The sequence below is a fragment of the Gordionus sp. m RMFG-2023 genome, chromosome 2 (assembly GCF_954871325.1).
Source record: "Gordionus sp. m RMFG-2023 chromosome 2, tfGorSpeb1-WG-v2, whole genome shotgun sequence".
Taxonomy (NCBI): Eukaryota; Metazoa; Nematomorpha; class Gordioida; order Chordodea; family Parachordodidae; genus Gordionus; species Gordionus sp. m RMFG-2023.
The window spans coordinates 46,616,506-46,638,004 of NC_088776.1; the positions used below are offsets into that span (position 1 = coordinate 46,616,506).

General features: G+C 26.8%; 1 protein-coding gene across 1 annotated transcript; it reads left to right on the top strand.

The window, feature by feature from the left end:
* Positions 1 to 218: 218 nt before the first annotated feature.
* Positions 219 to 12,233, top strand: LOC135924700 (uncharacterized). Its single transcript, XM_065459797.1, has 2 exons — positions 219 to 550; positions 11,892 to 12,233. The coding sequence occupies exons 1-2, from the start codon at positions 295 to 297 to the stop codon at positions 12,077 to 12,079; spliced, it is 444 nt and encodes a 147-aa protein (XP_065315869.1). The 5' UTR covers positions 219 to 294; the 3' UTR covers positions 12,080 to 12,233.
* The last annotated feature ends 9,266 nt before the right edge of the window (positions 12,234 to 21,499 follow it).

Consider the following 21,499-nt stretch of genomic DNA (forward strand, 5'->3'; position numbering starts at 1 on the left):
AATAACATATATTTTTATAAAATCGTTCGGTATATTTCTTTAAACCAGTATAAAGCCAATTTGTTATATATTTCATCACAATGACGACTTATATACTAATTATAATAGTAAATATTACCCTTTAAAAATTATCGATAAAATTTTAAAAAAAATAATAATTTCTGTATAAATTATTGTTTTAAAATATTGTATATAAAAAAATTTATTCGTGGAAAAAATAGTTTTATAAATTTTTTTATATTATAACCAAACAAAATCCTCTTTAACTTAAAAACACTGGTGTATTATTCCGTAATGACACAAAGAAACAATTATTTAGTATTCTATTTAATCATCTCATCATTTTGTTTTACGATGTTAATTTGCTTCGAGTTCCCGCAGACAGATGCCGATGACCATAGCTCTTTAGTTAGAAAGTTACTCAAGTCTAAAAAATTTCGATATGATCAAAGTGATCAAAATGGCGAAGATTTAGCAGATTTGACTGAAGATATGGTAGGAAACGGGTATCTTCCAAATGGAAATAACTGTCACGAACCTTGCAATATTGGTAAATTGTTGAAAATTGTGAAATTATACTTATATTAGTTTGTAAAATATTTTGATTCTCCAAGCATTATTTAAAAACTTTAAAATTTATCAAATTTTCTACCTCTTAAATATGGCTCGTTTTACAGAATTATATAATAGACTATTGAAATTTATTTTGAATTACTGTATTTTGATAATTAACGAATAAATTTAACCAATCCAATCTGATTATAATTTTATTATATTTAAATTAATTGTTTTAAAAAAATGTGTGTTAAAATATATGATCTTAATTTCTGCATTAATAAACACTTAATAAATTAATATTTTTTCCTTTTCGCTTTTACTATTGAAAAATAATTTTGACGCCCTGGTGTGATATCTATTATACCTACTTATCTAACATGGGATTTAGGTTTTGGAAACAAGACAATATTTTTGTTGTTCTCTGCCCTAATTCCTTAAAAAATTAAAAATTTCTTGTGGGCTATTGGTACTAGAGATCTTCAAAAGTAGACCTGTTATTTTTCAAAAAGAAATCAAGGGCTGGGTCAGGCCTAATATTTATTAAAAAATATTCGGGCCTGGTCGGGTCGGGCTTTGGAATTTTTTTTAATATATCTAAATTTATCAATTTTATGTTGAATTTTTATGATTTTATTTTTAGAAACTAGACGCCATATAACATATATCTTTTATTTTGAGTAATATTAAAAATTAATTTCTATATTTAAATATTCGGGCCGGGCCTGCAAAACTTTTTAAAAAAATTTCGGGCTTGGTTGGGCTTAAAGAATTAGGCCCAATGCATATCACTAATTAGTCTCTTCCGTTCTTAGATTAATAGATATTATCGTTAAATTCAATTTTTATATTTCAAAATATTTATAGAATTTAGAATTTTTTATGAGAGCCTAGAAAATTCAGAAACCTCCGGAACCTATAACAGAGAATTTTTAGGATAACATTTCCGTTCTTTCTATTGTTTTTCTTGAATATGACATTTTTTGTTTTCTTGAACGTTTTAAATCCATAACTTATTTTCGCTTTTTAAAATTTCATATAGCAGTGATAGTGAGATCTTTCTATTAAAAAAGAATGGCAATGAATAGATTTTCATTTAAATTTTGTTTAAATTTTCATTTAAAATCGATCCCCTTAATATTTCATTATTTCATGAATATTTATATTTTTTTCTGTCATATTATTTACTTTCCATAATTAGAATTTGAATATTAAAAAAATATTCTATTTTATAATATTAAATATATATATTTTAAAAATTAAGATATAACGAACATTGTGCCTGATAGTATATATATATGTTGTATTCCATATCAAATCAAAGTTTCAACCCCACCCTCTTCGATAAAATTTGTATGATGGTAGTATATACATACACTAACTAAAAAATATAAAATTTTAAATGGCATTCATAAGATATGACCATCTTTAGGTTAATGTTATTCAGTGTCCAGAAAATAAAAACGCGAATTCTAAAGTACACTATATTTAACTTTAAATACCTCAAAAGTTAATTAAGCTAGAAATATATTTTAAATTTTATTAAATATCTCTCAAATAGCCCTTTAATATGATATAAAATTTATTTTATTAAAAATAAGTCTATTTACCAAAAGCCGGAAATAGCTATAAAAAGAAAATTCTTCTTTTTTCTTTCATATTTTTTTTTATAGATAGACATTACACTTCTTTATACATGTGTAAAATTCTAGACTGGAGATTTCACACCTTAAATATTAACAATATGGCTAAAATCGTAAAATAAATATAATTTATATAAAATTGTAATTTTTAAAATTTTTAAAATAAATAGAAACTTAAAATTTAGACATGTAAAAAAAATAGATGGGTTGACATTGGAGATCTCTGGGTTGAGCCGAATATTTAAAAAAATATCGTATCAGGTCTTAAATTTTGAAATGAAATTAATATATTTTAAAATTTTTGCAAGAAACAAGTAGCCATTATTTTTAATTTGTTTGTAGAATGATGATAAACTCGATTTTGTTCCGGGTAATGCAAATTTTTTTATAATTTCTACATATATATAAATTCGAGCCGGGGACAAATAATTCTTATTTCGGGTCGGTCTTTTATGTTTGTGATAGGGCCATCTTTTTTTATAAAAATTTCAGGCTTGGCTTGAAAATATAGGTCCAGTGAAGATCATTAGTGGACATTATATCGTATTTAGAATAAGTTTAGCTATTTTATTTTCGAAAAAAAATAATTATAAAAACATTATATTTAGCTAGTTATTTATAATACATGAAAATCAATGGCATATAGTAAACATATAAATTAAATAATTATTTTGAAAGTTTTATATACATATCTATTTCTTTTTTATGATGTTAGTTTATTTTAGTTCAGTTCTTTCCTAATTGGCCTAATTTTCGTTTCAGTCTAGGATTTTGTACAAGTATTAGGGAGTATAAGTCTATCTGAAAATTTTGAAAGAAAAAGAAGCAGTTTTCTTTTTATAGCTATTTCCTGTTTTCTATTTCTGAATTTTGGTAATAGACCTTTTTCAATAAATTACATTTTATATCATATTAAAGGGCTATTTTAGAACAATTTAATAAAATTTAAATCATGTTTTTAGCTAATTATTTCTTGAGATATTAAATTAATTGAAGTGTATTTTCACATTTTGGGGTTTTTAAAGATAGGCATATGTCAAAAAGTAAGCCGATTTGAAAAGTAAAATTTTACATTTTTATTAGTGTTTCTGTTTATACTACCAACCATGAATTTTGAAAAAAAATAGAAGGGAGGTCAGGTTGAAAATCTACTCTTTTTAGTTGATTTAATATGGAATACAACATATATATATATGCATATATTATATCCCTGTAAAACCTTTTAAAATAAGCTATTTAAAACTTTACTTAAAACAAGACTAATTATTATTAGGGATAATTATGATTTCATCGATATTAAACATGTAGAATATTATACTGAAAAAATTTAAAATTATTATAACAAAATATTTGAAAATAGTTGATGTTATCCAGATGCAAATTAATTTCCCTAAATGGGGAGTATATTTTTATAAGATTTAGAAGGAGTGATATTTATAAAAAGATAAATGAAAAATTTTATAAAGTCATATCTTACCTATTGTCAAAATTAGAACCCACTATTTTCTCATTTCTAGTGAATATCATTTATTCGTTTGTGTTTCTACAAACCAATTTTTCAATGTAGTTAGTTTTCTCATCATATGTCAATTCAATACTCGTATTATCACTGTTTGTTTATCAACGTCAGTGCTCTATTGAGACTCTTCTATAAGTGGGGGGGGGGGAGTGTGAGCATAAAAAATTGATATATTAGGGAATTTTGTTATTATCTAATCGGCATCATCTAAGGACGGGAGCGGAGGAAGGGTAAAGTTTAAAACCTGAAATATATTTAAATACTTTCATATATAATGTTCCAATATTCGATGTGAGCTAATAATTGTATAAAATTATCGCAATAAAAATGCATTTCCCAGATAGATTACAAATCTTAAACTGATTAAAATCCCATTCTCATTTACATGATCTGGTTATAAAATGAGTTAATAAATTATCATTTATATCCACTTTAATATATTGATATGTAAGATTCTGCAAGGGTAAATTAATTCTGGATAATGAGCAAAATAATTTCTATATGAGTCGCATACATTGAATTAATTGGTTTATTCCAAATTATGTAATTCTATAAAACAGTTAAAAATTGTTTTGATCATCCTATGCTATTTATTCGTTAAAGTTGGACTTTATTTTTAAAAATATCTGGATAATTGACTGTATAATTTAACATAGTATGAGTATATTACTTTTAAAATCAAAAATCCATTCATCACATCAATCCATACCCAGAATTGTAATATGATAATTAACAATAGTAGTATGTTGTTTGATGCACCGATTTATAGAGATTTAAAGGTAAATATAAACATAAAATCCTCACTGGTTATTAAGTTACGCTTGTTCCAAATAAATGTTGGCTACAAATCGTGTCTGTAGTTCTAATTAAATTAAGAATTCATGGTGTTATATTTTTAATGCGTAATGCATTAGTTATTTGTGATTCAGATTGATTATGGAAGTTGAAAACATGTATAATTTAAAAAATTAAAAATTTCTAAAAATAATTTTTTTTTTGTAAAATTAAAAACAACGAAAAATTATGTGAATAAAATGCTATTTTAATTTAAAATTAATTATCACATGAAATTATTTATTTTATATAACTTGTTCTTTAGAATCAGGAATTCTTTTTGTCATATATAAGTCGCAGGCTCGTACGCAGTAATTTAATCATGGGGGATGGGGGGGGGGGGGGGGTAAACAAATTTTTTAAGAAATATCATTGAGCATAAATTTATTAGGACTAATAACTTTTTTAATACACAATTTTAAATTAATGATTATAAAAAAATTATATATATAAATCGGCATATAAAAAACTATAAAAAATGTGAATTAAAAAATATTAAACGGATACTGGCGGCATTGAAAAACTATAAAATAAATGTGAATTATAAAATATAAAGTGAATATAACCACCATATGAATCACTTAAATGACCCAAAATAGAAATTTGAATTTTTTGAGCCTTTAAAATTTATATATAAAGTATAAAAAATTTAAACGTTGGAATTATAAATTAATACACAAATTTCTTAGGAATAATTGAATTTTGCATGTTTTGAGCTAATTTTTTAATTATCTCATCCTTGCTTGGCGTTAAATGCCTATGAATATTCAAAAGATCCAAACCATTTAATCTACTTTCAGAAGTTTTACTTCATAGGTATGTTTTTCAGAGACTTGCAGGCCCGGCCTCCTGTATTTTAATTTATTTAAATATACCCGGGCCGGGCCCGAAATATTTTTTAAAAAGCCTGAAAATGTATATAAAAAAAATATCCGGGCAGAGCTATATATTTTAAAACCAAATATTTGAAATCGCCATTATTAGCTATAAAAATCAAAAATAAATATAATTTATTTTAGAAAAATTCGGGCCAGGCCTGAATTCAAAAAACCCGGGCCGGGCTTAAAAAATTTTGAAAAAAAAATCTGGGCCGTGACCTGCAAATGGTACCTCTACAGGGCTCTGTTGTTTTTCTTAAAAAAAAGAGAATGTTCTCTCATTAGTTCACTAATGGGAAGAGTTGCTAATATATATATAACCATTTTAATATATTGAGAATATAATCTAAAATGTGTTTGAAATAATGCAAAGCATCCATAGCATTTTTGGGGACTATATCAACCATATTTAATCTTTTAATCATAGTTATTCGGCTAATAAGGCATCATACGATACTTTAACATCTTCATGAAAAAAATTTAATAAATAAAACCATTCATTTATTTGGGTTATAAATGTATCTAAGAAAAGGGGATGGGACTTTAAGTAGTTGCCTAAATCTTGGGGAAATGCCATATTCGAGAACAAACGTTCCTCCGCTCGGAGCCATTTTTAGCTATGCTTATTTTTTCACATGAAGGTTATATTTTCTTTCTTAGAGCATATTTAATGAATTAAAATATAAAGTTAGTATATATAATCATTAATAAACAAAAACAGTCAACTGTTTACCGTCTATATAGATACCTCTAAACAAAAAAGAAAGAGGATATTTAAATTTAGGCTTTTGGTAATGATAATTTGTCTTATCTGTACCGAAAAAATATATAAATAACAAATAATATTTATTTTATTTAATGTACAAACTTAAAACAAACCAAAATAGTGTGTCCTATTTCATTTGTTTATCCTAGCCTAAACAGAAATATGTTTTAAAAATAAGAACCCGGAATATTTGAAATTGGTTTCAGACCGAGCTAATAAATAATTTTTATTTCAGGTCGGGATTTTCGGGACAAATTTAAAGAAAAATTTGGGATCGGGTGGATAAATTCTTTTATAAAAATTCGGGCCAGGCTTGAAAAATTAGGCTCGAAGTAGATCACTAAGAGCCAATTTTATATGATGATTAGTTCTAATAAATTTTATATCATGATTAGTTCTAATAAATTTTTATTTCTCCAAAAAAAATCATTTCAATATAAAAAATTATCCCTCTCCCTAGAAAATTTCTGGCTACGCACCTGAGCCCGAAGAATACATTCAGTTAAATGTTATATGCGCATATCATATAAATCATTAGATATAACTCCCGTTTACTGTTTATTACAAAATTAATACTCCATCAATTTACGAATAAGTTTTTCAAATCTTACTGGATAAAGCAGATATTTTTCAAAATTTGTCCATTCAATATAATAGAATGCTGTATTTTTTGTGAGCTCTTTTTTATTTTATTTGTTAATCTATTAAATATATTTATAAAAATCTGTTATATATATTTGTAACACTTCATAGTATTGATTCCATATCAAATGGCAAAATATTTTACCCTTTACAGCTAAATTATGCAGTATGTGGCAAAAATACACTAAGAATTGATATATAAATTTGATAAAATTTTGTCATTATTCTTTGATTCTATCAAAATTTAACACTAGCATTATCTGCATAATGGGCAGGCAACATTGCGGAAAAGGAAAATTCCGAATTGATAATAAGTCACAAAAAGTTTTGAAGTTTCATAATAAGAGTCAATTATTTTTAATTATAAAATAGCTTAAACTAAAAATTAAAATATAAATGAAATTTAAATAAATTTAAAATTTCTTAGAAATAATTAACAATTTATAAATTTTGATAGTTTTTCGGGTATTTAACGATATTTTAGAATTCTGAAGGACATTCTCGGGACATATAGTCACGTTTTTGGGACATAAATTTATTTAGCGAGAGGGCGCAATCTAAGGCGAGACAATAACAGATCCAATCAATACTGCTTTCCTACAATATATGATGAGTGCTACTCTATAAAAAAGTTGAGGGCGAGGGATGTAGAACCAGATTTAAATTGGCAAAAATCGAGTTGCCCAACTTGCAATGAAATTTTAATTTTGATAATATTATATGCAATTTTATTTAAAAATATATTGCAATTATTGCGGTAAATGTAATCTTTGCTCAGAAAAAATAACGAGAATAAATTAAAAGCCTATTTATTTTTTAAAAAAATTATTATAATATTAAAGTGTATCATATAGTTTTATTTAAGTAACAAATTTTCACAAATTTTTCATTTACGAATTATAATATAAAAATATTTATATAAAAAACTAATAATATATAAAAAATGAATTAAAAAATATGTATGTATAAAAGAGAAATGAGATAAAAAAATTAAAAAATGTTTAAAAAAGGGGGTACAAATCACCCTAGAGAAGAGTGAAGGTTTAAAAAATTGGAACGGCAGATTTCCAGGGAAATCTGCTGACGAAGGTAAAATTCTTCATTGGGGTCCCCTGAGATCTGCCTCATTTTTTTCCTATAGTTTTGATGAAATTGAGAGCATCACTTCCGAACATGCCTAGGGTATTGGTAACGATTGGGATAAACACGGTATTAGTGAGGCAAGCAGATTTATTTTTTAGGCGGCCTTTTCGATGGCAGAAAATGAGAGGTTGGACTTTGCGGCAAAATCGACACAGGTATAGTCCCAAGCTAGGGGAAGACCATTAGTCCAGGGAATGAGAGATATGCCATCGGGGCGTATGGCGTTTTCATTTGAGAGGCCCATTGGTTCGAGGGTGGATGGGATATTAACTTTTTTAGAGCAACTAGGAGGATGTTATTAATAGATTTATGGCGCGGTTGTCGTCCATGGGAGAACTTGCAGTGCAAGGGATGGTAAGCTTACGATTCGATGGGATGGCCACAGTCGATGCAAATGGAGGGCACCACGGCATTACAGCCAAGGCGAAGGGCTATAATTTATACAGATTTGCAAAAATATTGTATAAAATGAAATATTATCAAAATAGTTTATAATATGGCTCATAGTGATCTACATCGGGCCTAATTATCCAAACCTGGCCCGAAATTTTTTAAAAAAAAAATTTATTCGACCCAATTCCAAATTTTTAAACTTGTCCCAAAAATCCCGACCCTAAATAAAAATTATTTGTTCGCTCGGTCTGACCCAAATTTATTTAAAATATTCCGGGTTCTTATTTTTAAAACATATTTCTGTTTATCCTAGGCTCAACAAATTTTAAAAGAGGACACCCTATTTTGGTTTGTTTTAAGTTTGTACATTAAATAAAATAAATTTTATTTGTCATTTATATATTTTTTCGGTACAAATAAGATAAATTATCATTTCCAACTGCGTAAATTTAAATATCCTCCCTCTTTTTAGACTGTTTAGAGTAAGCTATATAGACGGCTCAGGCGCGTAACCAATGGGGGGAAAGGGGGAAATTCCCCCCCCATCGCAAATTTGACTATTTTCATAAATATCATTTTAAGCTAATAAAAATTTTGCCCCTACCCCCAGACCCCCCCCCACCCCACCAATCAAAATTTTAGAAATATTTGAATATCAATTTTCCAATATATTGTTCAAAAATATTAATAAAATGGAAAAATATTTAGTCAAAGAGATTGAAATCAAACGATAATTTATAAATAAGGTTGAGCATGAAAAAAAAGTAATGTGTCGTTAGCAGCGATATCATTATTGAATTCAATTGATCAATCAGAGTTTATCATTGCTGCTAGTTGCATCAATAAATTATTTTCCTATAGCTCACTACTTTGTAGAAATTTACAAAAACCAAATTTAGATTTGGTTCAGGTTATTGATTTGGCGGAAAATATACATGAACAGGTAGATACAATAAGAATGAATGTAGACATTGAATCGAAGGCTAAATTTTATGATATAATACTAATTAAACCTCGTCTAGCACCTAGGCCATTATTGAGATGAAAATAAATATTGGCTCAACTGAAGAATATTATAAAATATCCATTTTCATCCCATTCTTAGATACTTTTTTATCGCAAATAAAAGTACGGGTTTTAGATAAAAAACAAGTCTTTAGCTATCTTCAAGTTTTATTACCCAAAGATCCTTCTTCATTTTCTAATGCCACTATTGGTAAAATTAAATATTTAGAAAAATTTTATTCCTATGAGATTGATACTGAAATAAATTTAATCAGTGAATTCGAATTGTGGTATAAATATTTATACGTTTAGCTATTTTACCTGAGCATGCTATTGATGCGCTCAATCGGTGTAAAGAAACCTTGGCTCAATTTCCTAATATTTCGAAGTTGTTTTATATTCTTGCATGTTTGCCTATTACAACATGTACGAATGAAAGGACTTTTTCCAACTTGAGAGGGTTGAAAACATATTTACGAAGTACTGAATCTCGGCTAAATGGGTTAGCTCTGTTAAATATACACAGAGATTTGGTTCCAACGACAAACGAAATAATTAAAAATCTTGTATTTGATAAGAAGTTAAAAAAACTTGTTAATTTAATTATTTTCTAGTCAATATTTTAAACTACTATTAAAATTTTCAATAAAAAAATTATATTCTACTTATATTGTATGAGAATTTAAGCTGAGGCTAGTTTTTAAAGCAAATTTTATAAAAAAAATGACATTACACTTTATTTCAACTTTACATTTAAAAAAACTTTATTAAATATAATATACCTATCTTGAAATAATAAAAAAGAGGCTTGTAATATCCTATCCATAGGCACGAATTAGTAAATAATAGTTAAAAATAGAATATAATTAAATTATGAATAATTTAATAGAATAGCTAAATAAGACCCGGCCGAAGGCCGGAGGAAAGCTGGCCGAAGGCCAGGTAAAAGGGGTTTGGGGGCGAAGCCCCCAAAAATTTTTTCCCCCCCTATAAGAAAATCCTGGATACGCCTCTGAGACGGCTAAACAGTCGACTGTTTTGTTTATATATTGACTTTATGCTTTAATTCATTTAATATGTTCTAATAAAGAAAATATAATCTTTATGTGAAAAAATAAGCATAATTAAAAATAGCCCCGAGCGTAAGTTTATTTGTTACCGACCCTTTCTCAAAAAAATATTCCAGAAAAAAATAATAATTTAATTTTTAGAAAGTTATTAGATATATTTTTGAAATTACTAAAGTTTGATTTTTAGGGTTCGACAAGACCCCGGTCTCTCCTACTTTCATTTCTAGATATTTCAATTAGCTTTCATTCGATATCCATGTTCATTTTTATGTCATAAAAAATTCAAAATATTTCAAACCCCCCCCCCCCCCACGATACCAAGACCAGCCCACTTAGAGTGATAATTATTATTACAATCAAAAGATATTTTATTTAACTTTTATTTAATGCCCATATCGAATTTTTATTTTTTAACTCTCTCCCCTTCCCCAAACCAAATTAAAATTATTAAGACCAAATGTGTATACTTTTATTTCTGTCAAATGATATTTCAATTAATCTGCAAAAGTAAAATCGACCCGTACTTGACACAAACCCCACTAAAACCTTAGTCGAGCCTATTTTTGAAAATAAAATTGTTTCGGGCTAAGTCAGGCCTAATATTTTTTAAAAAAATGGAGCCGGGTAGGGCCTAAATTTGAAATAAAATTATAAATTTTAAAATTTTTACACGAACAAGGTGCTCATATTTTTATTTGTTTGAGGATGATAAAAAAACGCGATTATGTTCAGTGTAAAAATTTAAGACTATATTGAAAATAAATAAATTCTTATATTAAAATAAATTCGGGCGGGTTAAACGGACAAATAATTTTTATTTAAGCTGAGATTTTCGAGAAAAATAAAAAAATATTCTGTCAAAATCGGACATAGCCGGACAAATTTTTCAAAGGACTGTCGGACTTGAAATATTAGCCCCGATACAAATCACTAATTTCAATTAGCTTTTATTTTATACATATTAATATTTTAAGTTAATAAAAATTTCCTTAACCCCCCCTCCCTTCTAACAAGGCCTAGATTAGCTCATTAAGAGTGAAAGGTTGACATCTAATGTAATCATATCATATTTAAAAATATGAGCCTGACTCGGCCAGGCTCAAATTTCTTTAAAATATTAGGCCTGACCCAGCCCAAACAGAAAATATTTTTGTAACAATAGCGGGCCGGATATGGGCCGGGCCTCGAGCAGGGTACGAGTTGGGCTGTGATTTGCAAATCTCTAATATAAATAATATTTAAAAATACAAATTTAGGATACATCTTATTTGGTAAAAATTAAATCGAATATTATCGTACATCATATAAAATCGTCTTTTAAAAATGGCCTGCGAAAATATATACTTTGACAATGATAATCATCTCATAAGGTTTACAGATTTTTTTATATATACCTCAAAATTATAATTATTCATTCGTTAAACATTCTAAAAAAATATTAAGGAACTGGAACTGATCAAAGATTATATTACAATTCTATTGGGGAAGAACGACTTTTGGGCAAGAAGAGAATAAGAAACAATTTTGTAGGCCCTTTGGAAGGTTGCTATAATCAAATGGACTGTACAAGGAAATTGCACGAATTTATATCTACTGCTTTGAAAATGGAACAAAATGGCAAAAAGAGATAAGATAGAGGAAAATTTATTGTGTATAATTTAAATTTTTTTTCGACATTTAAATTTTTATATATACTATTACACAGGCTATAATCGTAATTATGTCATTTAATTATTTGCCATCATTTATTCATCTTTTCGAGTCATGATCAAAATCATTATCATGCTATTGTCTATAAAACAATTATATCATATAAATATTCTGATATTAACATCAAATAAAATAAATTATTTAACATTTTTGAAATATTAAATTCATTATGAATTTAAAAATGACATGTCACATCGTTATGATATTCTATACGTGATTGTGATGTGATTGGTTAATTGAAATATGGTGTATAATATGAATTTGGATAATAATTTAATTGTTGAAATATCTAGATACAAAATGCAGTACCTAAATCTTGATACATATATTCTTTGAGCCCTTTGTAGGTAATCGTCCTTTAGCTATCAATCCACATCCTTTGTCAAACATGTCTATCTACCGTTGAATCTATATCTGAAATTCTCTTGAATATCTGGAATCTAAAAAAATCTTAATTCTAAATTTTTATTCAAAAAAATTCTTCTTGTGGTACACGCCTGTTCTATAAAGAAAAATAAAATATCTATTTCTTTTCTTCTTTATGTGGTCCACGCCCATTGTTCAAAAGCAACTGGAATAAATATCTTTTTTATTCTTTTTCACCAACTGACTTATCTTCTCGCAAGTCTCGTTGTTTCTCAACACACCAAAATCATGATTCTCATAACTCTCGCAGACTTGTTAAAAAACAAATCAATTATGTCTATCATCAATTTCATTCTATCTGAAAATATGATTCTCAAATTATGTCTCATCAATTTCATTCTATCTGAAAATATAATTTTCATAATTGTGTATATCATCAATTTCATTCCATCAGAACTTATGATTCTCTTTCTAGCTCAACTTGTTTTAAAAAAAGTTACTTTTTATTTCACAATTATATATCAGTATATTTATACTAAAATTCTTCTTTTAAAAACATCTTGAATTCTACTTTTTTTTTAATCAAAAAAAAGTCTCTTTTTTTCCGAAGTATTTCATATCCATATCATTATTAAAATTATTTCTTCATTCTGCACGATATTTTCTTCTATCTAAAACCGATTAAAACAATTTAGAATAAATCTTATCATTTCTTTTTTAATATTCCTCTATCTTTTTACAATTATTATAATAACGTTGCCTAATTGCCTTAAAATCTTATTTGATTCAAAAAATAAAAATCCGATCTCTAATTGAGCTCAATTGCAGCATAAATTTTCTAATGACGAAAGCCGTTTCTTTTTATGAAGATTTTTAGTTAATCTACAACCTAATATTATACTACATTCACATATCAAATCCTCGAGGCTGTTATCTCTCGCAGCCCTTAAAATAAAAGTTAAAAACGTAAATCTTCAATAAGAATTTAATTACAACATCAACTATTTTCTAACAATAAATTTATATTCTTATCTTATTCGCCGAATTTTTAAATTATTATACCTTAGCAAACTATTAGTTTAATTTTAATCTTCGCAATTTATGTTTCTTTTTCTTTGTCATAGTTATTTCTAATGATCAATTTATAATAATTCTAAAATCTAAAATATCATAGTCTCTATTAGTTTCAAAATTCAAATGGTTTTAGTTTACCAGTAACTTCTAAATATAAAATTCCTAATTATCACCTTTAAATAACTAAACACAAACTTCTTTATATCTTATCTACTATGAATGCTACCTTTATAATTCTTTGTTTTTAATTTTAGATTTTCTATTCCTACTTAAACATAATCTTATCAAAATAATTTTTCTTTTTCAACCTACATCTTTAAAAATAAATCTAAATCTCTTTTTTATCCAATTTTTATTTTAAAATATAAATTTTCTTCTTTTTAGAATACTTCTTTAAATATTTTTCCTACTTTTATTTACATATTTTTCTTACGTTCTTCTGGAATTTTTTTTTGAATTAGAATACAGTTTGACACGTCTCCTTATCCCACCGTATATATTAATTTGCATTAGACTGAAAAGTTGCAATTGCCCTGGCACCTCCACTCTCCAACATCATTGTCACAATTGGGGGTTTTTGGATTGTGAACTTAAGAACCTAAATATAAAATAAAAATATATACTAAAATATGATTCGAAACCTTTATTAAATAAATAACTATAATCAAATACAAAGTGAAAAACATAATCAAAATAATAGAAAAATAAAATTAATATAAAAATAAAAGTAAAAATTAAAAATTATATGTAAAAGTAAATAAAAAAAAGTCTTCCAAGCGAAAAAATAAAAAGTTTATCATCCTACTTGTTAAAACTCTTAAAGTATAAAAAAATCTACAATTATCACACGTTTTTTTCTCATTTACATAGATGGGGATCTAAATAATAACTTAATAATTTTAATAAAACATTATTTTTGTTTACAATTTGAATAATGCATTTTTTTGTAACGCAAAAATGCAACAGTTATATTAATGACTAAATAAAATAATTACTTAAAAGAAAAACTATAAAAATCTAAATTTATATATAGATGAGGAGGAGTGCTAAAGAAAATTAACCCGCCATCTCGTAGTTTTCACTAATATCACAAGTTTACCTTTCCTATATAAAATTCAAATAATGGTTGAGATATAATTTTAATATATTCAGATACCTGAAAAATATTTTATTATTTGAGAATATAGTATTCAATCAAAAAATGTAGATAAGAATTTATTTGATCAAATAAAATGAGGGTTGAGGAATAAGATAATGAATTATATAATTGGTATTCATGACTCAATTTGAAAGTCTAAGGTAAAAAATAGAAAATAACTAATTTGAAATATTCGTCTCTAGTCTACTCAAGTTTACGACTCAAGTTCATAGTTCGTCTTCTAGTCGACTCAATTATATAATTCTTATTCACGACTCTAGTTATAAGTCTAAAGTAAAAAAATGTAAAAAACAGAATAAATTATTTAATAAAAATAAATCTGAAATATTCGTCCTCTAGTCGACTAAAGTAAATAATATTTATTCACGAGCTCAAGTTAAAAGTCTATAGTAAAAAAATGTAAAAAAAAAACAAATATATTAACTATAATAACTAATTTGAAATATTCGTCCTCTAGTCGACTCAATTTCATAAAACTATTCGTCCTTTAGTCGAATCGTTCATAGAAATATTCGTCCTCTAGTCGACTAGAGGACGAATATATTATAAACTTGAGTTGAACTAGAGGACGAATATTTTATGAACTTGAGTTCACGACTTGAGTCGACTTGAATTAGTCGACTAATTCGACTAACGACTCAAGACTCTGAGTCGGATTCGGATGAACTCGACTTTTTAACAACACTAAGCCTCACTAATATTTAATAAATTATTTCGAAATGAATAAAGATAAAATAGTTAATAAATTAAAAAGTAATCATTAATTGAAATTTTGTAATTTATCATGAATATTTTTTGACTATTGATTTGATAAATAAATTCAAATCAACACTTATTTATCCTTCATTATACAAGAAATTTATATACTTATTTTTTATTATTTATATAAATTTTCAAACTAATTAGCAAAATATTATTTTTAGTTTTTTTTTAAATAGTGGAGATGTGTGAGAAAGGGGATTTTTTTTTCAAAAACCATTTCAGGCGGACTGATAATGTTTTTTCAAAACCATGGGTGGCAGACAAAAAATTAAAAGCAATGCACGGTTTTGGGAGGGGGTAATTACTAGTGGATTAAAAGCCACCCATAGACACCTCAAAACTAGATATAAATATATAATTAATAATTAAAAATCATAATTAGATAAAAATAGAAATTATATTACATAAGTCTATTTTAACAAATGAAAATTAGAAACATTATTTTACTTTCTCTAAATTTCGTGAATTTTTCTTAGTGATAATATCTTTTCCATTTGTTTTTAATGATAAGGTAATATAATCACCTAGAAATAAAAACACATAAGGTGAGAGTAAAGAACTGCAAAATCAATTTATCCTTATACTTGTCCTGACTGAGTTATTGATTTCAGCCTCTATATCGGGGGGGGGGGGGGGTAGGAAGCGTTAGCATCCAATTTATTGAGGGGTTAGAAGGTAGGCGCCTTTAAGGGAGTCAGGAGAAATTTATTGGAGGATCTTTTAAATTTTTAGATGAAATAGGGCAAAATATATTGCTATAAAAATTATAACTTTTATTATAGACCTATTATAATACAATGATATTGCTAATCATTGACCAATTCTATATATTGCATACAATCATAGACATAATTTTCCAAATAAAACTTTCAATTTAAAAGAATTAGACTTTCTCAGCAAATTCATATTCATGCTAAACAGTATACTATAATGCATCCATTATTCATTGTATACTATAATAATGCATTCATTATTCATTGTAAATGAGGGGGTTTTTAATTGATTTCATATTCTATAAAAATAACTATTTTATATTTACAATATTTTGATAGTTTGAGAGCTAAAATAATTTTAGTTATTCTTTTTAAAATTTATGAATAGAGTACCATCATAACTAAAAAAGTGTAATTAATAATGTAAAAATATCGTCGCCGAAGGTTACTGTAATTATTTTTAGATATGTAGACATAGGTATTTAAGGGGGGGGGGGGTTTGTATCCAATAAAAATTCTGTCATGTAGACGTTGGGTCATATTCCTCTCACTATACTTTATAACCTTGCTAGACACAAGAGCCATATTATACGAAATTATAACAGCATCGTAATCGTATTAATATTAAAATGAAAAATGTATAGAATTTAAAAGAATAAAAAAGGTTTGACACTATTTTTGTTGCTTGCCTTCAAACATATAAAAGTAGTAGAATAAAGGCGAAAGATAGATATTGTTTAAAACGTCCTGTTACATTCTAGCTGTACCCGAAATTACTCATATTACTATAAGTATATGATTTCTTTAAAATGTAATAATTTGTGTTTTATAGAATAATTTTCTGCATCTTATAGATAGCGCCTAGAGTATTAAAGGAAGGTGGCGTGGTTGGTTTTATTCTATAGTCGTAATGATGAGGGAAACTCTCCTTTATACAACCTAAATCCCCAAAATAAACATTTTATCGCAAAAGATCAAAATACATACCTTAGAATCCCAGTCTCGCATAAACTTATATAAAATAAGTAATTTCCCTAAGGGGAATGGAAAGAGCTCTGAACTCGATATTCACAAGGTATATTTAAAATTAGATTGACTATAATACTTTTACAAGATATTAGGTAAATCAAAAAATTTAAAAGGCGCGTTCTAAAGGTAATTGTTTAATAATTTTTCAAAATAATTATATATTTTCATTCATTCATTCATTACCATGCCAGAAAAGTGATAATGATGTGAAGGATGATGAAATGAAACCACTTAAAAAAATAACATTATTCTTTTATTGTTTGTGAGATGATAAAAGATTTTTTAACATATAATGATAATATAATTTAATTTAAACACAACTCGTTTTTAAAACCCATATTAAATCAATTGAGAATTTAATCCTTTGTTAAATTTGAAATTAATACAATTAAATTTTTATATGCTCGAAAACTCTCAAAGACTAGGTTTTAAATCCGATAACATTGGTTAAATTACACTGTCTAGATGTCTGATTGTTAAAAAATCTACGAAATTATTACAACAATAAATTATCAGAACTGGTTATTAACAAAACTAATAAAAATATATGTTAAAAACTAAGTCAAAAAAAAATTTATCTTTAAATATTTTAAACATGATTGGTTTACATAATCTACTTCTTATGAAGAATTTAAAAGGATCTTCTGAAAAAGATTCTAGTAAGCTATAAAAATGTTAATAACATATTTATTTTTAGATTATGCGAATACTGAAAATGTTAAAGTCACAGAATCTGGATCGTGAAAATCGATGAGACGGTAAACTAATCAATTTACTTTACCTTAATAAGGTAACAATATATATATGTATATATATATAATATATTAAATTTAAATTTAAATATTTTTTATTGCTCCTTATCATTACTATTTTTGAAAATTTTCATTTATAGTTTTATAGTTAGAGCATTTGTTAAAATTGTTTTGTCTCATATCTTTTATTGTTTTGTTTCGCTTTATTTTGTTTTTCAGTTTGTTTTGTTTCGCAAAGTTTTATTTCGTTTCATTTTGTTATGATTTATTTTGTTTCGCAGTGTTTCCTTACTTTGTTTTGTTATACTTCATTTTATTTTGCATAATTTTGATTCGTTTAGGTTTTTTTCGCAACGTTTTGTTTCGCAGCTCTTTGTTTGACTTCTTCTTATTTCGCGACGTTTTGTTTCGCTTTGTTATGTTACGCTTCGTTTTGTTTATCATTGTTTTGTTTCATTTCGTTCTGTTATGCTTCGTCGTGTCTATCATTTGTCTTGCAGCGTTTTGTTTCTTTTTTTAAGCCTAACAAAACCAATTCTAATAAATAACAAATCAAAGCCTGACAAAGGCAATCATGACAAAGCAAAGCCTTGCCTGGTAAAACCAATCATGGCAAATCGTGAAAAAAGCCAAACCTGACAAAGAGAATCATAAAGCCACGCCTGACAAAATCAATCGTGACAAAGTTAAGCCTGATCATAGGCGTAGCCAAGAAAGGGGGGCAAGGGGAATTTCCCCTTTCAGAAATTTATCACTTTTTGTGAATATCATTTTAAGCTAATAAAAAATATCCCCCTTATCCCTCCCCCACTCCCTGACCCCAAAAAATGTATGCATATATCTTAAACAATAATTTGAAAGAAAGAATGTAAAAGTTGATATTTTTTTTATAAAACTATTCATCATAATTTATACATTTTTGGGAAAAAGCATTTATATATAAAAAGTGAACCAAAAATGTTTTTTAAGAAATGGAATATAAGCCAAAGATAAATCTTAAGACAAAAGTGAAATGTATTATAATTATTAATAATAGATCCATAAAATTATTAAATAATATAATATATCAAATATAATTTTTTATAAAGTGAATAATTTTAATTTATTTATTTTAATAAAAGTAAAATATAATTATAAAACTATTGATAAAATTAAATCATAAATTAAATAAAAAAATTAAAGCACAATACAAACAGTGGAATATTATATGTCGTAGATTTACAGTATATCTAATTTTATCAATTATCAGCTCATAATCAAATAATTTTTACCAATATAGCGAATAATATATTTTATAGAAAACTATAAAATATTGATATGATAAGGACATCAGAAAATATCTTTTAAAGACATTGTGGGGTGAATAATATCAAGATTATTTTTTAATATTATTTTTTATTTAAAATAAATAGATGGCGTTAAATAATTGAATGCAGATTGTTGCTATATTTATTATCAAGAGCATTGATTAGTAAATTTGTTAAAATATTAACTGTAATATATTCTTTAACTGTCAAATATGTCTGTAAAAGTGGAATTTTACCTAATATTTTGTAACCAATTCAATATAATAGAGGAATATTAACTATACGTCTACTTACTTTTTATAAATAAATTTCTTATACTTGTTTGGAATAAATTATTACCATGATATTAAGGTATATACAAGTAATTTATTATATTTTATATGAACTAATAAAAATACATTTTATATGAACTTATAAAAATATATTTCATATAAACTAATAAAAATATATTTCATATTTATTCCAGTTTTTTTTATTAAAAATAACCTCTCTTGTAAAAATATTTTATGACTATATATAGACTAAGGTAACCCGGCTGAAGGCCGGGCAAAAGGGGGCCTAAGGCCCGCCCAAAATGGGGCCTGGGGGGGAGGCCCTCATAAATTTTTTAATCCCCCCCCCCTCATTAAGAAAATCCTGGCTAGTCTCCAATCCTGGCTAGTCTCCAATCCTGGCTAGTCTCCAATCCTGACACAACCACGACTGACACAGCCACGCCTGACAAAACCATTTGCGACAAAGCCATGCCTGGTAAAACTAAGCCCGCCATAGACAATCCTGAAGTCAGTCTGACAAAGTCAACTTGACAAAGCCAACCCTGACACAACCACGCCTGATAAAGCCAGGCATGACAAAGCTAAAACTGACAAAATCAAGCCTGACAAAGCCAATCGTGACAAAGTCAAGCTATACAAAGCCAGGCCTGGTAATACTATTCCTGACAAAGTCAAACTTGACAAAGCTAAACCTGATAAAGCTTTATCAAGCTAAGATAGGCTATCAAAAAAAGCCAAAACAAGTTCATTCACCTTTTAACCGATCCGACATTTAATACATAGTCATTCAAACCAAGCCAACAATTAAAACAAAGAGGATGACAACTTCAGATATTAAGTAATGTAATAGAAATAAAGAAGTTCGTTTATAAATCTTTCTAGGAATTAAGAAATGCGGCAATAAATTTTGACTCAAGAAATAGGTTACTGTCTATTTTTACATCCTATTTTATGAAGTAGATATAGGGATATTGTAAATTTTCTAAATTTTAAATTTCTGACCCAAATATGGAAATGCCTTTCGTAGTATGATTTTGTAAAGTAATTAAACAAGTTAGAGCTCTGCGATTAGGGCTCACTCTAATGGCCATCTAGTTTTTTCAATTCGATGAAAAAACGAAAGGAGCAGAAGGATAGCTTTTTTAGAAAGTGAAAGCCTCGCATACCCCTTATTAGTTTTATTATCGGGGTACACTCCTATTCTGGCGCGGAGCATTGTGTCAGTGATTTAAGCTAGCAACGAGTTACCTGAATTTTTAAGCGGTGACGAAGTTTAGGAGATAGGTTTTTTTTTACCCCTTCTCAAAAATAAAAAAAAAGTGAACCATAAATAACAATTCATTAAATTAATTTGATTTGATTTATAAAAATAAATTTATGATGTGGAAATTCAGCATAATTGTGTTTTCTTTAACTTTAAATTCGAGCACTAATTTTACAGATGTCAAACTTGTTTTTTTAAAATAAATTATACCATATAATATAATCATTATCCCGGTATTTATGTTATCACTTGGATAAAATTGTAAAAAACACAACCATTACAAATCTGTGTATGATTACCTCAATCTTTTGGAAACCTCCCACCTAGATTGTTATTCTATTTACCAGTCTACTGTTACAGAGTAGGGTCACAATCAGTATAATCTGATCTTAAGGTAAAAGTCAAGATGTTGGTTAATATTTTTACATAAATATCTTAATCAATATACTTTAAAAAAATTTAAATATAGAAAAATAAATAATTAGAAAATCAAACAAATGCACAAATAATTCCTATATCTTAGCCAACGAGATGCAAAATATATTGTTTGGGAGATCATGTTTTAGTAAATCCATTGCTCATATTGATTGGTCAAAAATTATCATTGATGGTTATAATATCATTATCTCCTGCGGGTCCA

Coding starts and splice junctions, on each gene's coding strand:
- LOC135924700 (XM_065459797.1), top strand. CDS start 295: ATGACACAAAGAAACAATTATTTAGTATTCTATTTAATCATCTCATCA. Junction 551..11,891: donor TCACGAACCTTGCAATATTG/GTAAATTGTTGA, acceptor AAAAATATTAAG/GAACTGGAACTGATCAAAGA.